This window comes from Xenopus tropicalis, chromosome 8 (genome assembly GCF_000004195.4).
Source record: "Xenopus tropicalis strain Nigerian chromosome 8, UCB_Xtro_10.0, whole genome shotgun sequence".
Lineage (NCBI taxonomy): Eukaryota > Metazoa > Chordata > Amphibia > Anura > Pipidae > Xenopus > Xenopus tropicalis.
In genome coordinates, this window is record NC_030684.2 from 108,118,802 (window position 1) to 108,144,437 (window position 25,636).

The following is a 25,636-nucleotide window of genomic DNA, read 5'->3' on the forward strand; positions in this document are numbered from 1 at the left end:
CACATCCAGTCTTTAGGCCCTCAACTGGGCACAACTGGATTACAGGTTTATTTATTATGCAGTAGCTATACCGTGCCACCACACTTGGTGATTTACAGAGATGGTTCACATTAGACTGAGCATATAATATATAACAATCAAACTCATTTTATGAGCAGCATCAAAATTGCAAAATCACACTAAGGCTAATGTCAGACGTAGTGACTGGCGTATATTTTCGGCAATCCAAAAATAGCTCTATACGCCTCCTACCTGTGCCTGCAGCCAAATGAATGGAATACGCTTGGGTGCAGGCACATGTAGCCGATATCCGCCTGTAATAAAGGGGGTGAACCTTTATTAATATTAATAATTTGTATTAATTGACATTAATAACAAATATTAATACATATGCAGGATCAATGATTAAACCTGATAGACTGTTAGTGAGCAATAACTTACACACACACAAGTAATAATAGAATTAAATAGATTTACTTATCTTTGTGTGATTATAGTTACAAGCATAGCCAGTTCTGCACAATTCAGCACAATCGGGGAGCCCCACAACCTTTGGTGCAAGACCTTCAAGCGATGATCCAAATGTCCCGGCACTCGTTCAGGAGTCCTAGGCGAAGCTACTGACACATGGTGGAGTCTCCCTTTTATACTAGAGTTCTTAGCAAACCCCCAACACCAAGTGCTGACTTGTGCAATATTGTGTACAAACTTTTGTCATGAACAAAACCTATTAACTAGACTTTGTAACAGGCCTTATTTGTTGCTCAAATAAGTTGTACATAGAGTGTGTCTATCAGCTGTCTGTTTGTTTATTCCAAGGATATTTGCTTGGTTACAATACCTGTGTTTACTGTTTACCCAGCAATATACATAGAACATTCGGCTACACCGCCGAAGATATGAAGACTTGCGTTTTTTGATGGATATCGGCTACATGTGCCTGCACCCTAGCGTATTTCATTCAATCAAGTGCAGGCACAGGTAGGAGCCGTATGGCGCTATACGCCAAACACCAGGTCTGACATTAGCCAAAAGCAGATTTTAGACTTCTCCAACCTGTTGTAATATATAATATATCACAGCTTATTAAAGGGGAACAATCATGAAAAATGTTTTTATAAGATTGAAAATATAAAGTCTACACAAACATTTTGACAATTTAAAGCTTTGAAAAATTTTGCCACTGGTCTGCGCCAGCGGAGCAGAAATGTGTGAGTGACAGAACAGAGTGAAAGCGGATTTGCTGTGGCATGCCATGAGGCCACACCTCTCAACCGCAAACTTGTGCAAAGGGAAAGTAAAGGAATGGAGCCAGGCTGGGCCTGGCGCTCATGAAGTTGCATTTGTACACATAACAGTAAAGCAGCTTATTGTTTTTATTCTTATGTATTTGGCTTTTGTGCTGCTGCTGCTGCTGCTGCTATTGCTATTCAAAAATCTTATACAAAATCAATACAAATCTTACTTCAATAGCCAGATACAGGGGTAACAATAGAAAGTATAAGAGACTTCCTCCATACCAGTGACTTCCTCCATACCATTGACAGTGACAAATCAATTGCAGCAATATTACAGACCTCTGCACTGGTAACTGTGTGTGTACAGGCACATAAATTCCTGTATGTTGGATTCACAGACACCTCTGTATGTCTCTCAGTCAGAGCTCTCCTATAGACTGACTAGTCAGGCTCTCAGGCTTCTTGATTGGCCAGCTGAGTCTAATCAGGCCCACCTGGTCAGTCTGTATGAGTAAAACAAGGGAACCCTTTGCACAAACACCATATTCTACTGAATAGTAATGGGTTATAACCCTGCCTGAAGCCAGTCCATATATTCTGTTATCAATTAACTTTTCACACTGTTGTTGCAAAAAAGTAATGTGAGTTATTGTTCCCACAACATTTATTTGTTATACAAAATACAAATTGCAGTTTTATGGGAATGTGCAAGTGGATGCCCTAAAGTTATTGTTTAACTACAACTCCCAGGATCCCCTGCCAGCTCACTTGGCATGTTTGTTTCAGATTGCTGAGAGTTTGTGCTAAATAACTTGATTGCTGCTGCATAGCAAAGAAAAAGTAAATAATATGTGGCTTCTTTCCTATTTTTCTCATAAATAACCAAGAAATAAAGTTCTAGGTTTTTGTTAGTGACTCGGGTGAGTGGGACAGAAGGTGCCAGACAATGTAAGGGGGAATTGGGTTAAGTTTTTAAACCTTCTTCAAAGTCTTTTCCAGGTTTTCGATTAGATAGGAAAGATGGGTTGAACTTTAAATGTTAGTCAAAAATGGTAGGACCACTCCCACTCCCCAGAACACAAGCTGCCTGTTAGGCTAATGTCAGATGAGGCGTCTGGCGTATATTTCGGCAAGCGGAAAAGCGATTGCCGATAGTATCGCCATCCACCTCCTACCTGTGCCTGCACCCGAATGAATGGAATGCGCTCGGGTGCAGGCACATGTAGCCGATATACACATAAAAACGCAAGAGAATAATGTCGCTATTTTCGGTATTCCATTCATTCGGGTGCAGGCACAGGTAGGAGGTGGATGTCAATATTGTGCTTTTCTGTTTGCTGAAAATATACGCCAGACGCCTCGCCTGACATTAGCCTCAGAACTGAGCCAAGCTAAGCAGGTTCCCTTTCCTGATTGCCTTCCCACACATTCGAATTTGAAGAGGGTACAAGGGGCCCCTGGCTTTCCTGGCTACTTCTCACAGGCCAGGTGTATTACTTTTGTAATAGTTAGTACTACATTTTTATAATAGTTGGGAGTAGCCTGGGGGGGCCTGTGGAAAGTGTAACCTAGGAGCCTCGCATGACATTAATCCAACACTGAGCTAGGTCCCTATTTCATATTCATATATATTCTAACACACCATGGTTACCAAGCAGAATCATGGTGCAGTTAGTGGGCTTGCTTTATAATGCTAGAGTCCTGGGTTTGATGCACACTAAAGCTACATTTTTATTTGTTTTTTTTATGTGTATGTTCATAGGAATAGTTTTGGTTTTATGTAGTTTATTTTGAGACATACGATTTAGGAATAAACTCGGGGTTAGATTAGATTTTAACAAAAAAAAATGTATACAAATAAAATTCACTATTAGTGGTCTTTATTTGGGGATATTAGGTTTAGAGTTAGGCCAGGATTAGCCGACAAAATATAAGTTTTTCCATATCAAGAAAAGTGTATTTTATTTTGGGATATTAGGTTTTGGGCTAGGATAATGGTTTGGCTAAAATTTAGAACTGATTTCTTTAATTGCCATTAGTAGTCTGAGCACTGAATATACTATATCTGAGGATCTGGCCTCTATAAACACACATTCTATGCAGGGAAACCAAGGAACATGATACCAAAAATTGTGGGTGTGGCATATTGGGGACCTGGTGACATCACTGAGCATGGGAAAAATCCCTGTTGATGTCACTTATGCACAGGATGTTCTTTTTTGGCGCTAAACACTGTAGGTACACTGCCATTAAAGGAACAGAAACACCAATTAAAGCATGTATAAAATATAACGTTCAGTTGTTCTGCACTTGTAAAAACTGATATGTTTGCTTGAGAACCCCTACTATAGTTCGTGTAAATAAGCTGCTGTGTTGCCATACTGCATCAATTCAGTATGAACTAGTTCTAAATAGTGCGGGTTACATAGCGTTAGCCCATTACAGATAAGCAGTGTAGAATACATTGGGTTTAGTTCTAACGCATGAATCTTCTTAGCCTACAAAGTACATCTGCTAGGTAACGTGTTCTCCTGAATGGCTGCGCACATGCTACACAGCAACTTAGTTGTACAGACTGCAGAAGTGCAGACTTTGTCAACTTGACAGCTCAGGTATCTGTGGGGAAGGCCGCCCACTTTTTTTAACTGGGTACTAGGCGCCGCCATACACTTTGCACGGCGGCGTCCGGCGTCACTACGTTTAGATACGTGCGTATGACGTCACGGTGTGGCGCGGTGAGGCTCCTTTAGCCGTGGATTGTTTCTCCTGTCGTAGGGAAGGAGCTAGAATTTAGCCGCGTCGCTGGCCTGTGCGTCGAGTTAAGAAAGCCGATACTGTCCGGGAAAGGGCGATAGCCCCTCTCTGATGCAGTGTATCTACCATGGAGCGGGTACAGTCTGACTACGACTCTTATGCCATAGAAGAACCCAGTGATGAGGAGCCAGCAAATAGCAGGTAAATCTATCTATACATTTAGGGGTATATTTATCATGCTGTGTAAAAAGTGGAGTGAAGCATTACTGGTGATGTTGCTCATAGCAGCCAATCAGCAATTAGATTTCAATTGCTGCTATGAGCATTTACACTGCATGATAAATATACCCTTTAGGGTTCATTTATGTTTATTAATAATGCAAACGTTCATATTTACGCTTAAATACATATATTCTTTCTGAGTAATAGCACATAGATTACAGGGTTTTTAGGCTTCTAGCACACAGACTGGAAAGTGCCTGCAATTCTGCCTTGTTGCCATCATTTCCACGTTTTACGAGTATTTGAGACAAATTAGCACCTTATTGTAACGCCCTTCTCTCTTTTTATAATCCCTTTCAAAGCTCTGAGGATGAACTAGATGTGCTTTTACACGGGACGCCTGATCAGAAGCGCAAGTTGATCCGTGAGTGTCTAACCGGAGAAAGCGAATCATCCAGCGATGACGAATTTGAGAAAGAAATGGAAAATGAATTGAGCTGTAAAATGAAGACCATGGAGGGAAGCTGGCAGCTGGCTGTCCCCGGTGTGTTAATAGGATTTGGTGATTTAATTTTTATATATTCCTATTAAGGTTAGATCTGACTAGGGATTTATTATTATTTAACATGAAGTCTGATAAATAATATAACTTGGTGTCTCTGTATAGGATAATGACCTTTGAGGGTCTTACTTTTATTTTATGCTCCTCTTGTCCCTTTTTGTCTTATTTAGCTGAATAAACTGCACAGTAACCAGTGTAATGTACTATGTGAATTAAAGTCTTGGCTGTGGAGTTATATAGCATTATATATACTATTTTACATTTTTCGGTACAGTTTAATATTCTATACACAAGCCCATTTCTGACCACTTGTATGTTTTTTCCTTTTTGTATTTCAGTTGCATCCACAAGTAGTGGCACTACAACTTCCAATTCCACTAAGCCCGAGTATTACGATGATGTGTATTTTGATTCGGATTCAGATGATGAAAGCTCCAATGGTAGATCCATCTGTTAAGTGCTGTAGTTTGTGTGTTTTTTTTTCTTTTTTTTTTTTTTTTTTCTTTAAATATTATGTATAGAGTCACTAAGTACCAGATAAGTCATGATGTAATGTAGACTCTTGTATATATTATATAATTATATTCCTATATAATTGTGTGTGTGTGTGTGTGTGTGTGTGTGTGAGATCTTAAGGTATTTTTATTATCCATTAAAGACCCAAAAGTGCAGTTCATTCTATTTAATGGATGAATTGTAAATGCTGGGAAGCATCTAGGCACCGTTAAGGAAAACACAGCTCAAAAATTCAGGGGTGTGGGGTGCCAATTTGTGAGGCACCTACCCCAGTTGGCACCTGATATCCTGATCTTGTAAGCATTTTATTTAAGATTAAGATCAGATTATGCTTCATTAGCAATGATGTCATGTTGAGCCCAGAGAGAGGAGGCAAGATGTGCTACTGCACCACTATACAGTACCAGGATTGGCATTGTTTAGAGCACCAGGTTTTCCAGTAATGGAAAAAAGGTGCCTCGCAAATTTACACCCCTAGGATTTGGACTTCTGTTAATGTTTTCAAGGACAAAGAAAGCCTTATCCATTGGGAAATGGCAATACAATTAGGCACCTTCTCCACCATCCCTGTGTATTTAGATGCTAAGTTTTTATCCCCAGTGCATTTTAGGTGGAAATAATACACCAGCCAAGGGGGGGGGGGGGGGGGGGGAAGTAGCATAGCTTTGCCATTTTGCTTAGATTTCCCAGCAATTCCTTAACAGTCCTAGACTTTTACAAGTAAAGTAAGGGTAAGAACTCACAGAGCGGTTGTGTCGTCTGTGATAGATCTCTGCTATGGCGGGCAACAAACCCCTCCAAAAAGGCTTTCCACTGCCAACAATAGGAGTCGCCAGGGAAAGCCCTTCACAATGCTTCGGTAATCTGAAGTCGCGCAAAGTTTCCTCCTGCAGGCAACTTCGGAAAACGAAGAGATGCGAAGGGCTTTCCACCAGCGACTGTTGTTTCCAGTGGAAAGCCTTTTCGAATTGGTTTGCCCCCCCCCCCCAGGCGACAATACTGCTCCGTGGGTTCTTACTCTAAGGTTTACATAATATTAGTGGCACTGTCTTCCCCTCCCCTTAATTAGGGCTTTTCTTGTGCACCATCTTGGGACTTATATTTTCATTGGTTGTTTATGTGCATGTTGTATCTGGTTTGCAGCTGTTTATATAACTTTCTCTACGTATTCTTTGTAATGTTTGTCGCTTAACATGAGCTGGCATGTGTGCAACTTATCTTAAAGTTAGTAAAGGGTGGTGTGCTTGGTAAAGGGTAGAATGGGCAGTCATGACAAATACAAAAAAATGTCACTTGTTGCTTCATTTTGTATTATAGTGTAAAATTGTTTTGCGTGTGCTTTTCACTCCCATTTTTTATTCTTGTCACTTATCTGTTAGGGATTTGTTTATGCATAGACTGTACACATCTGTATATATTTCTCACATCTATCTCTGTGGTATTACAGTTGTTCAAAAGAACAAGCAGAGGCGTAAGCCAAAGCACAAGGTTCTTACCAACGACGAGCTTTTGTATGACCCTAAACAAGATGACCGAGACCAAAAGTGGATTGATGCAAAGAGAAGAAGGTAAGCAAACATATGTATGTTGGATAACTAAAGTAAAAAAGTAAGAATAGGTAAGAAAAGTATGTTTTCTGGTGAACTATATAAATGTATAAAATATATTCACCATAAAATCTATATAATAATTACTTGGTAAAACTAAGCAAGCATTTTTGTGATTTTACATTGTTTAATCCTATAAATGTTTAATGTGTATAGACATTTATTATTTTACATGTAGAATGTGTGTAAGGGGTTTAACATGAAAAATTCTTGCATAATAATGTCTGCAATGAAACCTTATCTTAAGTATAGAACCTCAGGACATGCATTCCTATTACCTGGGACAGTTCTGCTCCCCTATTAGGGCTGGTGCATACTGTGTTTTTTTAAAAAGATTTTGGTTTATATTTGTGGCATTCCGTGAGCTGGTACCCATATAGCACCTAGGTACCAGTCTTTCCAGTCATTTTTTTGTTTGAACAACTAGTCGCTGTGAGCTTGCTGAGACATTGCATTGGTAATGTCACCAGGCTTTTTCTGCTAGCAAAAAGCTATAGAGATTGCCACTGCCAAGTCACCGAGCCTGACAGTAGCCATGTACGAGTTTAAATAAAATAACAATGGAAATATGATCACGGATTTATTTAATTGACTCGTCTTTTGACAGGTACTGGAACATGCAGAAACCAAAACAAACACATCCCCAGCAGTCCAGTCATCAGGCCTTGCCATCCAGTGATGCCATTTTGAACTGCCCTGCTTGTATGACAACACTGTGCCTGGATTGCCAAAGGTCAGTATCCTGATTCTATCAATGCAACAGTTCTTTGTTTACTAAGCTGTATTTGTAAATGTATAGGATTAATGCACCTACAAGCCAATCAGAAGCATTTATATTTTGTTCATAGTTGCATGGCTTGCCTAGCACACAGAACCAGCTGTTTTTAAAGGATGTTGGGATGAGTTTAGTCAGATTTACCCTCTCAGCTAATGTATATGTTAAAATTCATATTCTTATTTATAGGTTTCAGACAGCAGCAGTGAATTATGTAATATCATAGGGCTTTGATTAGCACATCTCATTTGTCATTTGCTGGTGTTTTGGGGACTTTTTTCAAGACAGGTTTTACCATATACCAGAATTCCCCTCCAGAAACTGGCAGAATAGGGCATTTAAGAAGACCCACAGTGGGACACAGAACTTCCAATCCTTGTGATATAGTGCCACCTAGTGTATAAATGGAAGAACTACAGCTAAGCTTTCTAATAAAACAAGAACAAGCTGAAACAGCAGAAGCAAACTGAAAGCAGACCTATACTGATTTGTCCTGGTTCCAGCAAACATAACATAGAAAGAACCTCAGTCCTTGTGGAAGTATTATTCTTAACTTTCTAATCTATGGTTGGTATGCAGTCACCTATCCATAACAAAATATATTTATATAAAATACCGTTTGCCTTCAAAAACTCACTCCAGCCTGGTTGTAGTGTCATAAAATGATACTTCACTAGAGATCTCATACATGTTCTTATCTTTGCTTTTATAGGCATGAGTCTTACAGAACCCAGTACAGAGCAATGTTTGTGATGAACTGCACTGTCAACAAACAGGAGGTCCTTCAATTCCCTGTTCAGAGCTCCGCAAACAACAAAGGGCGAGCCCGCAAAAAGCCAAAGCACCCTCAAACAGAGACTGAAACAAAGAACAAGGAAACAGAAATGTATCACCCTGTTAAATGCAACGAGTGTTCCACAGAAGTGGCTGTTTATGACAAGGAGGAAGTGTATCATTTCTTCAATGTTCTTGCTAGCCACTGCTAAGAGACAAAGCACTCAAGTGTTGATATTCTGAGCATTATTCTCTTCCTATCTCCATACGAGGTCCAGCCCACTCTTGCTGTACCTTTTCGTATTAACCTACTGGTAAAGAACTTGGAATTTTTTTCACATTTAGCTGTTGAGTTTTTAGAAATGACTTATTTGAGCATTCAGAAGAAATCCCAGAAACCTGTAAAGGAAATCAGACTTGCAAAATCTTCAGATGGTGGCTTTGGGTTCTGCGAGTGGCCCTTAACAGATGGAGTGCCTTTTGTGTGTATCCAATGTATATAGGGTTAGTCACTTTTTATTTTAAAATATTTTAAAGGGTTATCATTTTCTTTTCGTTTTGTCATCAGTGATAAAGGATGACCACGTCAAGTAGGTCTGATTAAAACTGAATGGGGTGCTTACAAGGTCTCAGGTTCTCCATAGCTTTTATGGAAACGGAACAGCAAACTGTCAAGGGATTCAATAAACTGAAAGTTTGCTTGCCTGATCTATTGTTTGGGATTCTCATTATTTTCTGGTATTTTAAGTATCGTATGTATAGGTATCAGTACAGATTCATGGCCTTAATACAGTAGGGCTGTCGTATATGAAGCCGCTTGTCTATTTTTAGACTCCCCAATCCGGCACAGGCCCAGACTGGCAAGCTGGATTCTGGCAAATGCCAGAGGGGCTGATGTAAGGTGCCTTAGACAGTCATTATATATTGGGGCTGTTGGGGGGTTGTTTAGGCCTCTATTTACTAGAAATGCTAGGGCCTATGTTATAAACTAGTCCAGACCTATTCTGACAGTCCTCGCACTACTGGGAGCTTCAGTTCTGGAGGCCTGTAGGTTGGCCACTCCTGTCCTATAGTGTGCAAAAGATGAGTTATTGCTTTTGTAAGGTATTTGAGGTAATGAGTGGCTGGTTTGTGCGGTTCAAAGATATATATATAATATATATAATCTGTGATTTATCCTCTGGAGAAACTGTAGGAATTAGTTTCTTGGAGGCTATTTTTTATTAGAAAATTACCAGCACCGTACATATAACATACATATGTACCATACATACATACATGCATACTCCTGCACAATGAGTATTTCATATAGGAAATTTCATAAATTTAGGTTGCCAAAACATGAAAGCAACCTTGGTCAGAGTGCTTTTTTTTTTTTTGAATATTTATGCAACTTACTTTATAAGATGTTTCTCTGTTTTATATTGTTAATATCTGGTTATCAGTCCCCTAAAAGCTAAGTATTGGGTCCTGCCTGTGATCTGACTTAGACCTGGATCAGGGAAAGCTTCATGCACTTAATAATGCCAGTTTTACACTGACAATGTTGTCAAGGACCAGCAAATGGGGCTCCAAATTCATCACAGTAAACAACAGTGTGCAAAAAGCACTAGATCTAGAGCGAGGCATTTATCTAGATGTCATTCTTCTCATGACAGTTTGTAACATGTATCTTTTTTGCTCCAATTTTATTTTACGCTTCCATTGCAAACAGCTCCCAAGTCCTTCCTTATGGTAAAGCAAGCCTGGTAACGTGGCAACTTACCAACTGATATAAACCATGCTAATCTTTGCAAATGATTTTGATTTTTTTTTTAGTATATGTTTTTGTGGTTTTCGAACAGTTTAACTTGTGATTCAGAAACCCGAATTTGAAATTTTGCCAATTACCCTGCCAATTACCCTAGCTAAGATGAATGCTGCCAATCTTTCCCTGCCTGGATTCAGGGGGGAATAACTTTTCCTTCCAAAAATCAGGAAGGTTAAAGGAATACTGTCATGGGAAAACATGTTTATTTTCAAAACGCATCAGTTAATAGAGATTTTCCATCAGAATCCTGCATTGATATCTATTTTTATAAACACATTTTTTTATATTTAATTTTGAAATTTCACATGGGGCTAGCCATATTCTCCATTTCCCAGGGTACCACAGCCATGTGACCTGTGCTCTGATAAACTTCAGTCACACTTTACTGCTGAGCTGCAAGTTGGAGTAATTTCACCCCTCCCTTTTTCCCCAGCAGCCAATCAGAACCCCCAGCACCCCCTTCCCTTTTCCCCCCAGCAGCCAGCCAGCAGAACAATGGGAAGGGAGCAAAATAGCAGCTCCCAGTAGATATCAGAATAGCACTCAATAGTAAGAAATCCAAGTCCAGCTTGGGACTCCTCCAGTTACCTGGGAGTAGGAGAAACAATAGGTTACCTGACAGCAGTTCTAATGTGTAGCGCTGGCTCCTTCTGAAAGCTCAGACTCAGGCACAATGCACTGAGATGGTGCCTACACACCAATATTACAACTAGAAAATACATTTGTTGAATCAACAATAACATTTTAAATGGTGGAGTGAATTATTTGCTATGTAAACAGTGTAATTTAAAAATAAAAAGTGCCCGATAAAATCATGACAGAGGATAGATGGGCACAACTTAATGGCTACAGTTTATCTGGACGCCTTTCCTTTAAGACAGCATAGCGGCAATGTGAGACTGGGGCTTGGAGTAGCAGTCATTCAGCTAACTCTCCTTTCCCCTTCCCCCTGCTTTGTTCTGGACTTTTTGGACAAAATGGTCCTTTGGGCACTATAAAGAATGATACTAAACACAGTTTTATTCATTTTCGATTTAAAGATTTTTTTAAAAACTTAATGGATTAAACACTTTTTCACAATAGCATTGTTTTCCTTTTGAGTTTTAAAAAAAAACTCAACTGCAACAAAAAACACATTGTTCCATCCATGTTTAGCAATAACACTGTTTAATAAAAAAAACTGAAAAAAATAGCTTAAATGTTGACAATACACCTCCCAATGACTTCTCAACTAACTGGGCTGGTTTAGTTGCTGAATTTATTTTCCATTTGAATTTTCAAAGATAGTTCAGAAAACTCTGAAATTAAAAAATACTGTGTACTACATTTATGTCTTCCCTGGCTTGGTCTTCACTTCCCAGCATTCTCAGCAATAGTTGGCCATTGTGCAAACAAGAAATCATAGTATCCCCATTTCCCTAAGTGTATCCATGTTACAGAAACTAAATGGTATAAATAATGGCGCTGTTAGCTGACACCTCGGTTCTGTAGGTTCCAGGGCCCTGTCTGTCGTGACGCTGAGAGGAGCGGTTTCCTATTGTTCATTATTATCTAATAGCACTGGCCTTTGTGCCACCATGTTAGTAGCCACTTGTTACACTTGACGTTACGAGGCACGCGTAATCCTGCTCTGTGTTCATTAGTGGCCCTGCAACACTTGACTGATGCTTTTCATTTTTGTCTCCCAAATGTTATTAATGCTAATCCTCCTGGCTAAATGGAGAGCAGTTGAGGGCAGCTTGTGCATGGGGGTTGTTGTCCATTCTCATGAAACAAAGGGTTTTTATGCCGGCTGCTTTTAAAACCACTTAAAGAGTTGCCCTTTTTGTAACAGAAATATTTTACAAGTATAATACCATCACCCACGTGCTTCAGTACAGATCAGCCTCACCCTGTAGAGAAGATAGTCACTAAAAACTGCTGCCCCTTCTCTCTGTCCCTTCTCTCTCCTACAAGCAGAAAACTGCCAGCATTTGAGAGAGACACACACTCACTCTTTTTAAAGGTCTGACCTGGTGTTTAGATTTTACCCCATGATTCACTCAAAGGAATAGTGTCATGTTTATTTCAAACCATATCAGTCAATAGCCCTACTCAAACAGAGTTCTGTACCAAAACTTCATCCAGATAGGTTAATACAGCTCTTAAAGGGATAGCTCACCTTTAAATACTATATTGTAGAGAATGCTATGCTAAGGCAATTTGCAATTGGTCTTCATTATTTACAGTTTTTGAATTATTTTGTTTAGAAGCTCTCCAGTTTGGTATTTTGGCATCTATCTGGTTGCTAGGATCCAATTTAACCTAGCAACCTGGCAGTGGTTTGAAAGAGAGACAGGAATCTGAATAGGAGAGGGCCTAATTAGAACGATATGTAATAAATAGTAACAATCTCAATAAAACTGCAATAGTTTTTTTTGGCTGCTGCTGTCAGTGACTTCTATTTGAGAGCTGGAAAGAGTCAGAAGAGGAAGGCGCATATGTAAAAAAAACTATAAAAATAAAAAATGAAGACCAATTGAAAAGTTGCAAAAAGTGGCCCATTCTATAAGAACCACCCCTTTAAACATCCTGGGGACCACTACAATCTACATCAGGCCCCTGGGCCTCCAGTGAGACAGCCTTGGTACAAACATGGTAGTAAAGTAGCTCCAGTGAGACAGCCTTGGTACAAACATGGAAGTAAAGTAGCTCCAGTGAGACAGCCTTGGTACAAACATGGTAGTAAAGTAGCTCCAGTGAGACAGCCTTGGTACAAACATGGAAGTAAAGTAGCTCCAGTGAGACAGCCTTGGTACAAACATGGTAGTAAAGTAGCTCCAGTGAGACAGCCTTGGTACAAACATGGAAGTAAAGTAGCTCCAGTGAGACAGCCTTGGTACAAACATGGTAGTAAAGTAGCTCCAGTGAGACAGCCTTGGTACAAACATGGAAGTAAAGTAGCTCCAGTGAGACAGCCTTGGTACAAACATGGTAGTAAAGTAGCTCCAGTGAGACAGCCTTGGTACAAACATGGTAGTAAAGTAGCTCCAGTGAGACAGCCTTGGTACAAACATGGAAGTAAAGTAGCTCCAGTGAGACAGCCTTGGTACAAACATGGTAGTAAAGTAGCTCCAGTGAGACAGCCTTGGTACAAACATGGAAGTAAAGTAGCCCCAGTGAGACAGCCTTGGTACAAACATGGAAGTAAAGTAGCTCCAGTGAGACAGCCTTGGTACAAACATGGAAGTAAAGTAGCTCCAGTGAGACAGCCTTGGTACAAACATGGTAGTAAAGTAGCTTTTGATGCCCAACTGGGATTCTGCACACGTTACAGCGTTTGGTCTCCCTGCCGCTCCACACATCTCTACTCAGGAACTCTAATTAATTCCGACGAGGATCTTTGATACTAATCAGCCTCGCCTTTTGAGAACAATGACAGGCGACCCTACAAAACCTAGCGGGAGATATAACAAGCACAGATCCTCTTAATTAGGCTTTAATTATTGGCAGTTATAAAGTGGCGCGGCCCGGCCATCTGCATTGTGAGAGGAATGCAGGGGAGCAATTTTATTTGCCTGTTTCTCTGCCTTTGTTTAACAATCATTGCAATAAATCTCATCCTACCCCTTGTACTGAGGGGCACTTGCTTTCAGAGAGAAAAGCCTGTGCTTGTAAAGATAGCATTGTAGTCAGCATCGCATCCCTTGCATTGTAATAGTTAAAATACAGAGATGCAAATGGAGACAGAAGGAGCACATCGCACTGGAGGTTAAGGTGCCTCTATTTTGCCTCCATTACATAAAAAATAACTCTGACTGTGCTGTCGGGGGAAGACATCAGCATTGGAAGAGATACTAAGCCTTTGGTTTACTACTACTATGTTTTTATTTCATTCATTTGATCATTGGTTGTCTTTGGTATGGGGTCTTAATATAAGATCAGCATTGTCATAGCAACTAGGGGTTTTCCAGGAGAGGCAAAAAGGGAATCCAAACTTCTGGGTTTTTAACAAAAAAATGAATTTGTCTTCGTGTAAGCAACCCCCCCCCCCCCCCCCCACACACACACACACACACACACACAGACACACACACACACACACACACGAGGCTGCGGGTCGGGCTACTTAGAAACTTCATTGTCTAATCACAAATTGACTAAAAGCAAGGCAAACGGGGCAGCACGTATGTGTGTATCTCTGCAAAACAATATAGGAAAAAATGTTTCTCTTAAACATTATCATCATGCATTTTCTGCCAGTGTTGGCATTAGTAAAAGGTGCCGGTCCTATTAGCCCCCATATGTACATACTATTATTATACCTGAGTATACCTGATACATATTCTCATTACAGGTTTGGAAGAGCCAAGGTAGAAAACCTGTACAATGAATGCAGGTACAGCCAGTTATGTGTAATGTGTTAATATCCAGTATAAAGTGATACTGTCATGAAAGGAGACTTTTTAATATATGAATCTACATAAAAAAATTACCTATAGGTCATGTTGACCATTCTTTGCTGATAGCTGTGCTTTTGTAAGTAATTGTTACTTGAAATCCCTAAACCTGACTGTTTTGCCAACCTGACTGTCCCTTCTCAGCCTGTCAGTTATAGCTTCTAATGCTAACGGCCTACTGCTGGACAAATATGGCAGCCCCCTCATAGAGGGACATGGGGGATCAGATAGGGAATGTAAAAGCATCAGGGAAATACTTTTATGGCAAAATTAATAGCAGCATGCAAAGACAATGTTATGATAGATGTAAAAATGGTTTCATTTCTGGTGTCAATATCACTTAAGAAATGTTTTTCTACCAATAGTGCTCTATTTTAAATTGAATTCATGCCTCTCCAAACTTGTGTAAATATATATATATATATATGGGAAATTCAAAATTCACATTTCATTTAAACTACTCGCAGGATTATGGTAGAAGTATTTAGCCATATAATGCCAACCTAGTGCTGGATCCCACTTGCTGCTGTAGTGAAAAGGTGGCATTGATTTTAAAGGAATAATCAGTACAGGTATGGGACCTGTAATTCAGAATGCTCAGGACATGGGGCTTTCCAGATAAGGGATCTTTCCCTTCCCAGCTAAGGGATCTCCATACCTTAAGTCTAATAAAAATGATTTAAACACTAATTAATAATTACTTGGGATCAAGTACACTGTACTGTTTTATTATTACAGAGAAAAAGGAAATCATTTTTAAAAATTAGAATTATTTTTTTTTTTTTATCAATCAATATCTTTATTGAACAATCAAAAAACAACATTGGCATAAATTATGTGTTGGTACTAATAAAGGTCCAAAACCTGAGAGTCCTATAGGGGTTGGGAGCTGTGGAGGCTTTACGGGGGAGGGGTTGTTATCGGGGAATCTCCTGCAGGGAAGGGGACTGGGCTACCCAGGCAGTCGGTCCAGTGATGCCAGATTTGTATAAAGGTGAGTATTTTCCCTCTTTTGTCCAGTATAGTCCGTTCTAAAGCTGCAGTTTTGTCCATGGCCTTTTTCCATTCATGCGATTTTTCGGTCCTTCCAATACAAGGTGAGTATTCTCCTGGCATGGAACATAGCTTTCAAAATAAACATTTTTGTATGGCTGTCAAAGTTTTCATTTAAGTCCACTGTTAATAGGCAAAAATTAGAATTATTTGATTAAAATGAACTCTATGTGAGAGCCTTCCTGTGATATAGAGCCTTCTGGATTACAGGTTTCTGGATAACAGATCCCATACCTATACTCCATAGTGTATGAAATTTGAACTTAGTTTTAAATTGTGTACCCATTCTGTTACTCAGGTCTGCCAACCCCATGCATTCCTGGAGTAAATGTGCCACTCACTGGTGTTATTTGGGTTTTGCTTTATGCCTTTGCTGTATTGCGGGGATAGGGCTGGCAAATGTTAGTGTAACTTCACTCCAAGTGAGTTTCAGGAATTTAATGTGGAATCTTCCATGTAGAGAAATAATACCATCAATCACTGTATACCTGACAGAACCTGCCCAACTCACACTGCCCTGTCCCTGCCCATAGTTACTCACCAACATCTCATCATAGGATTGGGCTTGGGGTCCCAGCACATTCTGTGGGGCACTTGTAGGATATGGATATAGCCCTCTGTTCCCCTGTTGTTTCAACCTTGATATTGTTTAATCAACGCCCCTTCTATTCCAGAAAGGGAAAATAATCAGGAATTCTATTTAACAGCATTACTATAGAAATAGAATCCCCTGTCTTGCCATGGAAAGGGAAATATTAGAGTATTGCTCAAACATCTGCCTGTGGAATCTGATACATGGGTATATGTAATACAGTATGGCCTTTATCCTCATTACACACATAATGGTCAATTACTGACCTTTTCAGAAAATAAAAGAGACACGGCAGATGGTTTCCATTTCAATTCCCTCCTGTGCCGGTACTGAAGGAATCCCAGGATAGTGCACTCTGCTCCCCTGCTCTCACATTGTTAATCAGTTTGCTGCTGATGCTAATTGTGATATCATCACCGATTTGTCCCACGGGTCCGGCCCCTTGGCTGTGGGAATGATTGGAGAGATAGCTGTACAAATGATGGGACAGCTGCAGGGGAGATAAGGGATAGGAGGTTATCACTGCACTCACTCGCACAATGTGTGCTGTCACTGGGGAAATGTGTGCTACACACCATTCTGCGCACAGGGGATATGGGTCGTGCCATGATTCAGCACTATGCTCAAATGCATTGATTGTACCAGGGGAACTTTCTCTGCCACGGCTCCCACACAGTGAGACATTCCCATTGAAATGATCCCTATGTAGGGAGTTAGGGCCTCACATGAAATAGATCAGAGATCTGCAATTCACTTCAATGGAAGTCAACAGATGTGACGTAGCGAGACACAATTCAAACCATTGATTCTCCATTGGATTCTTAGCAAGTGAGGGAATACAGGGGTATGGTAGATAGCTCTTAGTACAAGTGAGGGAATACAGGGGTATGGGAGATAGCTCTCAGTACAAGTGAGGGAATACAGGGGTATGGTAGATAGCTCTTAGTACAAGTGAGGGAATACAGGGTTATGGGAGATAGCTCTCAGTACAAGTGAGGGAATACAGGGTTTTGGGAGATAGCTCTTAGTACAAGTGAGGGAATACAGGGGTATGGGAGATAGCTCTCAGTACAAGTGAGGGAATACAGGGGTATGGGAGATAGCTCTCAGTACAAGTGAGGGAATACAGGGGTAGGGGAGATAGCTCTCAGTACAAGTGAGGGAATACAGGGGTATGGGAGATAGCTCTCAGTACAAGTGAGGGAATACAGGGGTATGGGAGATAGCTCTCAGTACAAGTGAGGGAATACAGGGGTAGGGGAGATAGCTCTCAGTACAAGTGAGGGAATACAGGGGTATGGGAGATAGCTCTCAGTACAAGTGAGGGAATACAGGGTTATGGGAGATAGCTCTTAGTACAAGTGAGGGAATACAGGGGTATGGGAGATAGCTCTCAGTACAAGTGAGGGAATACAGGGTTATGGGAGATAGCTCTCAGTACAAGTGAGGGAATACAGGGTTATGGGAGATAGCTCTCAGTACAAGTGAGGGAATACAGGGGTAGGGGAGATAGCTCTCAGTACAAGTGAGGGAATACAGGGGTAGGGGAGATAGCTCTCAGTACAAGTGAGGGAATACAGGGGTATGGGAGATAGCTCTTAGTACAAGTGAGGGAATACAGGGGTATGGGAGATAGCTCTCAGTACAAGTGAGGGAATACAGGGGTATGGGAGATAGCTCTTAGTACAAGTGAGGGAATACAGGGGTAGGGGAGATAGCTCTCAGTACAAGTGAGGGAATACAGGGGTAGGGGAGATAGCTCTCAGTACAAGTGAGGGAATACAGGGTTATGGGAGATAGCTCTCAGTACAAGTGAGGGAATACAGGGGTAGGGGAGATAGCTCTCAGTACAAGTGAGGGAATACAGGGGTAGGGGAGATAGCTCTCAGTACAAGTGAGGGAATACAGGGGTAGGGGGGATAGCTCTCAGTACAAGTGAGGGAATACAGGGGTATGGGAGATAGCTCTCAGTACAAGTGAGGGAATACAGGGGTATGGGAGATAGCTCTCAGTACAAGTGAGGGAATACAGGGGTATGGGAGATAGCTCTCAGTACAAGTAAGGGAATACAGGGGTATGGGAGATAGCTCTTAGTACTAGTTGATCCAGGGACTGGTCCGATTGCCATCTTGGAGTCAGGAAGGAATTTTTTCCCCTCTGCTGCAAATTAGAGAGGCTTCAGATGGGGTTTTTTGCCTTCCTCTGGATCAACTAGCAGTTAGGCAGGTTATATATAGGCATTATGGTTGAACTTGATGGATGTATGTCTTTTTTCAACCCAACTTACTATGTTACTATGTAGATCTATATAAAGGATACATGGAATTAGGCATGCAGCTGCAGTAGACACTTTCAAGAAAGAGTTGATACCTTTTTAGCAAGCGAGGAAATACAGGGCGTAATGTTATTGTTACAGCAAGAATTAATTGCTGATTAGTAACTGATTATGCAAGCAATACACCAATATATTTCACCAATATGGATCCTGGATCAGATACATGTAAACCCCAAAAGTCCCCCAAGCAGGCAGATCTATTCAACTTGAGGGACATGCCCGGTACAGTTTAAAGGGGTTGCAGAAAAGATGTCATTTTACCAGAGCTGTCAACCAACCCTATGTCATAAGGGCCTCTTAATATTAATATTTCATATTATCATTTATTGTGAAATGGAATTCAGGCCTAAAAAAGCAGGATGGCATTATTATTATCTCCCTCATGACATGGGGTTGGTTGACAGCACTGTTTTACATTTTAGAAACTTGATGATCTCAGCATTAAGGTCCATTTACAATGCAAGTATAGTGTAAAAGAGGGCAACTGTGGACACTAATTGCCATGCTTTTTGCCCTTAATGCAGCCCTTCCCCCAAAATTTCAGTATCATAGTATCATCTGCAAATAAAGATGTGTGTTTTGATGAGTCAATTGCATTTGAACCCAAAGAGTGGGAATGGCATGATTTCCAGTGCTTGAGATTCTTAGGACATTGGTGTTTGATTCACTGGCACCCATTGGCACAGTCACAGAGGGAATCCTGAAATGACCCGTAGCCTGAAGGTAGCGGTAGGCCCAGGGGCCCCTATATCAGTAGGTGCATTTGCACAGGACAGGGCGGGTCACACTGGGGCCAAGCACAACTATATGGGAAAGTGCAAGGAGCCTCTTTGGATGCAAGTGCTGGAGACCAGGAGCAGCTTTCTCTTCTGCAACGCAGGTAGCACTTCTGTGGCAGAAGCAATTCATGAAGCAAAAACATATAATTCTTTTCAGGGTTGACTGTATTTTAGGTAGAGTTTCTACTAAACAATATAATAGGTCCCTTTAGGGGGTTTTCTGATGTTTTTCCCTGCAACGGGGCCCCTGTGACACCGGGGCCCTCAGGACCAAAGTCCCATTTGCCCTGCCCCAAACCATCCCTGGGAGGTGTGAGCAGTGACATGATAGCTCATGGGAGTGATAAATAGGTTAATCTCCTGTGTTACACAATTACTGGCACTGTGACAGATTATCAGGCACAGGGACCATTTCTGTCTCCTTCACTTTAGCACTGGGAAGCTGAGAAATCTGTAATTACACATCAGGAAATTGCCCAGAGAAGTCAAAACAAACATTCCCTGCTATCTCTTTATCAGCGCTGCCCTTTATTATGTGCTTGCACATTCACACATTGCAAACAAGAACCTGAAATGTTTTATAAATAGGATTTAAAGGCCAAGAAAAGGCAAATGCACTGGGAATGCAAATACATTAGGCACCCCCCCCCCCCAGCTTGTGCTTTACTTTCCTTAAAGGGGAATTTGTCTTTGCTTGTCCTACATGCAATAGCTGAAATATGTGCTGTCCAACAGTTGGACTGGATCTCCTAGGGCCCATCAGAACCTGACACTCTGGGCCCACCTTCACAGCAATTAGATATATGTCATGGCAGATGGTGTAGGTGTATATAAGCTCATACTGGAAATAAATAAATAAGGATTGGCTAATAGAAACTTAGGGAAGGGCCTGCCAGGTGATGGCCAATGTCTCCATAGACTTGTGACATTATAAGGGCAATTTACAAACCCCTGGGAAGTGTAGAGATGCAAGCAATAGATAGAATGCAATTACACAATTGCTACAGTCCTCTGTCATTTAGATGCACAAGTTAGGGAACAGCAGAGACTGAAGGCTGCCTGCACCCCCTGATGGAGGACAAGCACAGGACAGCCTAAGGGGCGCACTCTTGCACCTCTGCATTGGGGAGACATAAATGATCCCCCACATTTGCAATATGACATATTTGGTGCACTATTATGCCTCTACACAATAGGGGCCCACTTACTGAAACTTGGCACCTTTACTCCAGATAAGCAACTCATAGCAGCCAATCAACAAATACCCTAGGCCTAGTGGGACCAGTTGCATGTAGCAGCATGAAAGTGCATTTTTGATTGGTTGCAATGGGTTGCTGCACTGGTGTCAATTTACTTATTGTAAATGAGCCCTACTGTGTATACAGTAAATGGGGCCATGGTTGTGCTTTAATAAGCCCAACAGTACTGCATATAATGTGCTTTGGGATTATAAAGCAATCACCCTGTCAGGTTATATTAGGCTAAAGAAGGGGGTAACACTGTGAAACACTGCATACATGTGTAGGGCCAATCAATAAGCAGCAGAACACAGGGAGATGCTTCCTACTGATAGAAGGGTCACAATAAGCTTCACCGATGATCTGCCCAATGCACCGGTTTTCAGTAGTCCCTTTTGGCACACACAGCAATTGTGCACATTTTCAGGTCAGGCTGTCAATTTGACTTTAAAGGGGGGAAATATTGGACCTTTTATCCCTGTGCTGGACTTAAATATGCAAAGAGCACAACCCCTCAGAGACCATAATTGATAAGAAGGAGGGAAAAAGCAGTTCAGCTGCCTTTGCTATGTACAGAAAGTACTTCCATTGGGCACAGCCCCCCGAGCCCCTGTTCCTTTACTCACTTTATTGTGCCTTACAGCAGACAAGCAATGGATGAAGTCTCTATGTGAATTAAAATCAGATATTACCTGAATTAGTCATGCTGGATGCATCCTCACGTATGTGAGCATATTTGTCAGACAGATTAGAGGGGGAGATAGCAAAACATTCTCTAGAAAAACATCAATAAAATCCCCTGCTGCTTTCCCTCTGCCTCCCATGGGCTGCAAGCACTGGTGCTAACTTGTCTATTTCAGCCTTGGAAAATGGCTGCAGTAACCATTAGATACCCTGATAGACTTCACTGCAACACAAGCTATTGATTGGCACCTTAACAGGTAAAAAGTCTTCTGTCTGTTCCATTTTATCCTCCTTAAATAAAGAGTAGGGCATGAAGCTGGGCCCACACCGGAGGTGCATTACCTGTATGACACGGCTACCACCAGTTTAAAAGTGCTATAAATAATGGAGCACGTACAGATACAAAAACAAATTGGAATACCATTTAGAAGCTTGCAACTCTGCGTTTGGTACTGCACCATCCATTAGTAAATGAGGCCTTGGATCTTTTCAGCTAAGGGGCAAGGTTGCTGACTATGAATATTAAGAGGTTTGTTATTCTGGATACAGTCCTCATTATAGTTGAGAGAAGTATTTCATAGGTGAAGGTCATAATTAAACGTGTGTCAGTAATCAGCTAATTACAATTGCTCTCAATGCCAGCAGAGGGAAATTAAAACAAGAGGTACAAAGGACAATTATTTATGGTAATTGTAATCAGTCGCCAATGCCTGATGGCAGCTTGATGGCTTCAAGCGCAGGATGTGTTTCCCTGCAACTGAGTTTTTGAAAGGGGGGAACTTTATCTCTTTTTAAGTGCAGCTCATTCTCAGGAGCCCCAGGGAGGCTTGGCCTCTGCCATCAGAGTTGTGTATTGTTCCTTTGCCATCTATGTTACTATTATAGTCTGATTCATTCTGGAATCTCATGAAATCAGGGCTGTTATATCAATGCTGGGCATTTAGTATTGGGCTGATCTACAGGCCCAGACTGGCAATCTGTGGATTCTGTCAAATGCCAGAGGGGCTGCTGTAAGATGCCATAGACAGTCACTATTTAGTAAGCCTATTAGGGCTGTTTGGGCCTCTCTGAATTTAAAATCTCTGTCCAGACTTGCTGGTGTAAATATATGGCCTGCAGGCCAGCAATTGAGCGCAATTCTGGGCCAAGAGGTACTTTTGTTCAAGGCAAATACCTCTTGTCCCTGGTCCACTTGCTGCAGTGCAACAGTAGCAATGGCAAACTCCCCGCTACAGACCACTCACCAGTTCTGGAACTTAAAGCAAGCCAGGTCAGATGGGAGTGAAAAGACTGTACAGTATTTTTTTTTTCTAAATTGCCCCCCAAACTGAGCCCAAGGCAACTGCCTATACTGCTTACCCCTAGTTCTGGCCCTGGTTGGATGCAATGAGCCACAAACTGCATATACAGACAAATAGCAGAAAGGGGTTTCTGCCCAGCATGATGGATATCCGAATAAAGCTTGAATCAGATATTGATCATTCTAGTCCCATACAGAGGCCAGCGGGCTGCCAGCTGAGACATTCTATGGTCACAATATAGACCATCAGTGCAAAATCCGCAGCCACGTTTCTATAGACTTCAGCCCTCCAGGTGTTGCAGGCTACAAACTCCACAGTATATTTACCTTGAGGATATACAGGGGACATTACTGGATATTGTTGATGTATAACTGTTATGGTGGATTATTTTTTATGTCACAGAAAGTGTTGGGACAGTGTGACAGTTGCAAACACATCTGGTTCCATGTGATAGAAGGATAAACAAAACAAAAAAGGAGGAAATGAAGGCGCTGGGGCTGAGTACAGACACGCTATTAATGAAAATGAAGGCAGTGTTTGTTTAGTCATGGAGGACAGTTAACAGTTTATTGCTTTCTGTTTCTCCTGCTGCTCGGCACATTGAAATTCCTGTAAAGCTGAAAGGACATCTGGAAGAATTCGGCCAATTAATGGAAATCATGCCGTAGCTGCTCTGAAAGGCAAATTAAACCAAATCAAACCTGCTGTACAGACAATGTGCCCTAATCACGCACATAACATTCATTAGGTGCTGCTGCTGGAGAGTTTGGTGCCTCTAATGAAAGATCAGGGACAGAGCAACCAGCAGGAATGTGTTCAGCCATATGCCATTATCTGCAATAGCACAGGGAACAGCACCAAGCACAAGGGGCTTATGGGGTAATGTTATCAACTTGCAAAGTTACACCAGGTCTAGTGACCCATACAACCAATCAGGTGTTTGCTTTCAAAAAGAGAACCAGTGAATGCTACATTCTGATTGCTAGACATAGTAAAACTTTTACTACGTTTCACCAATAAACTCCCATTTTCTCTTGCCTTCCTGCTTTCCATTAGTGCAAATGCTTTAGAGAATACCTGGTCGTAGGTCATGAACGTACATCATGTAAAAGGCTGGAAAGCTGGAAATATATTTTTGTTGGGTGACTCTGCCTCATCAAGTTACTTTCTTGGTGCTCTGTGTTACAGCAAGGCCGACAGGTTATTTTGGTACTACCTGGCCATGCCTTAGTGTGCTGCCTTTATAGGCTTTCTCTGGGTTTGCTATTAGTAGTTAATAGGTCTTATCAATCTGAAATATTTAGGTGGGGCCTCCCCCTAGACCAAAGACTTGCTGGAGGCCACAGGGGCTCTGGCGCCGGGCTGAACATGATGCCAATATACCCCAGAGAAGAAAAGCCAATGTACAACATACCAGTGTGGAAGGCAGGGTAGAAAAACTACCTGTGTGCCATTAGCCTTGGAACTAGAGAAGAGTGATTGTTACAGCAATGAGCTGTTATACCCTTAACCCTTGTTATGCATTAATGGTGCATGATTGAGTATGATTAAGTGCCGCTAGGTCATGAAGCACATTAGGCTTATGGAGATAATGATAATGTTGTCCTTAAATAAAGTGTTTTTTTTAATTTTTAATTTGGTGGCCTGTGTAGAGCCTTTGCGTGTCCATTGGCCCATTTTCTACTTTCTCTTGCTGAGGGTCTGGGGCTGGTGCACTTGGATGGTTACCCTTTCCTATATTTCATTTCTTTTCTTTAACTGGATGCTATTATCCCAAAACTGTTGTGACGTTGTCTCCTCTTTCTTGTTAAGATTTCTTATCTCAAACCCTCCGTTTATTAGTTCTGTTAGGGGCTCAAAGTCCTAATGGGATGTAAGCAATGAGGTGCCAGATGGGATGTTAGACCGCTGTAGTCTCAGTGCTAGATAGCTAGAACCTCAGCCATAAATAGTGACAGAATTGCTGCTTATGTGGAAAAGGAATGAGAGGTAACAATCTGATTGCACTCCCCTGAGCCAGCATAAACATTACTGGCACATCTAAAGCTGCTCATACAGGTCCAGATTTTAGTCTTCTCCCGACAAACGTTCGGATATTAAACGTACGTTTAAAAATATAGGCTTAGATGTAGGAGTAAATAGACCTAAAATGATTCCATATCTGCATTATTTTCCTTAAAGGAACAGTAACACCAAAAAATAAAGGTGTATCAAAATAATTAATATATAACGTACTGTTGCCCTGGACTGGTAAAAGCTGTGTGTTTGCTTCAGAAACCCTACTATAGTTTGTATACATAAAGCTGCTCTGTAGCCATGGGGGCAGCCATTCAAATTAAAAAAAGGAGAAAAGGCACAGGTTACATAGCAGAAAACAGATAAGCTCTGTAGATTCCCATTGTATTCTATAAGGTTTATCTGTTGTCTGCAATGTAACCTGTGTTTTGTCTCCTTTTTTCTAGATTGAATGGCTGCCCCCATCGCTATACAGCAGCTTTATATATATATAACTATAGTAGGGTTTCTAAACAAAACACACAAATTTTACCAATGAAGGGCAACAGTACATTATATATTAATTAGTTTGATACACCTTTATTTTTTTGGTGTTACTGTATAATAATGGATTAATCTATAAATACTTCTTCTACCTTTTTTAAAGGGAGTGAACCCCAGGCACACCAACATTCAGGGGTATGCTGTAGTTACCGCAGTTAGCATAATGGAAAGCCTTCAACTGGTAACCTCCCCAGAATAGACTGTATATATATACTGTATATACTGTAGATTAGAATATAGAATGACACAGGCGATAGAATTATAAAACAATTTGCAGGTGAGTTCTATTTTGTATTAATTCTGGTTCTCGAATCATTGATATTTTTTTTGTTTCAGTTTGGCACCTAAACAGTCCTTCTGTTGCCAGGCGCTGACTGATTTTAGTAACGTAGCAGTGC

At 41.1% G+C, this 25,636-nt stretch overlaps 1 protein-coding gene across 2 annotated transcripts; it reads left to right on the forward strand.

Moving 5' to 3' along the window:
- The first annotated feature begins 3,903 nt into the window (after window positions 1–3,903).
- Window positions 3,904–9,156, forward strand: eapp (E2F-associated phosphoprotein). 2 transcript variants are annotated; one of them, XM_012968265.3, is made up of 6 exons: window positions 3,904–4,193; window positions 4,577–4,758; window positions 5,115–5,216; window positions 6,740–6,860; window positions 7,507–7,632; window positions 8,387–9,156. In XM_012968265.3, exons 1-6 carry the CDS (start codon window positions 4,120–4,122, stop codon window positions 8,658–8,660), a joined length of 879 nt encoding a protein of 292 aa, XP_012823719.1. In that variant the 5' UTR covers window positions 3,904–4,119; the 3' UTR covers window positions 8,661–9,156. The 2 variants fall into 2 exon arrangements, with proteins under 2 accessions (XP_012823719.1, NP_001008443.1); NM_001008443.1 differs by having other exon boundaries at window positions 3,971–4,193; window positions 4,577–4,776.
- The last annotated feature ends 16,480 nt before the right edge of the window (window positions 9,157–25,636 follow it).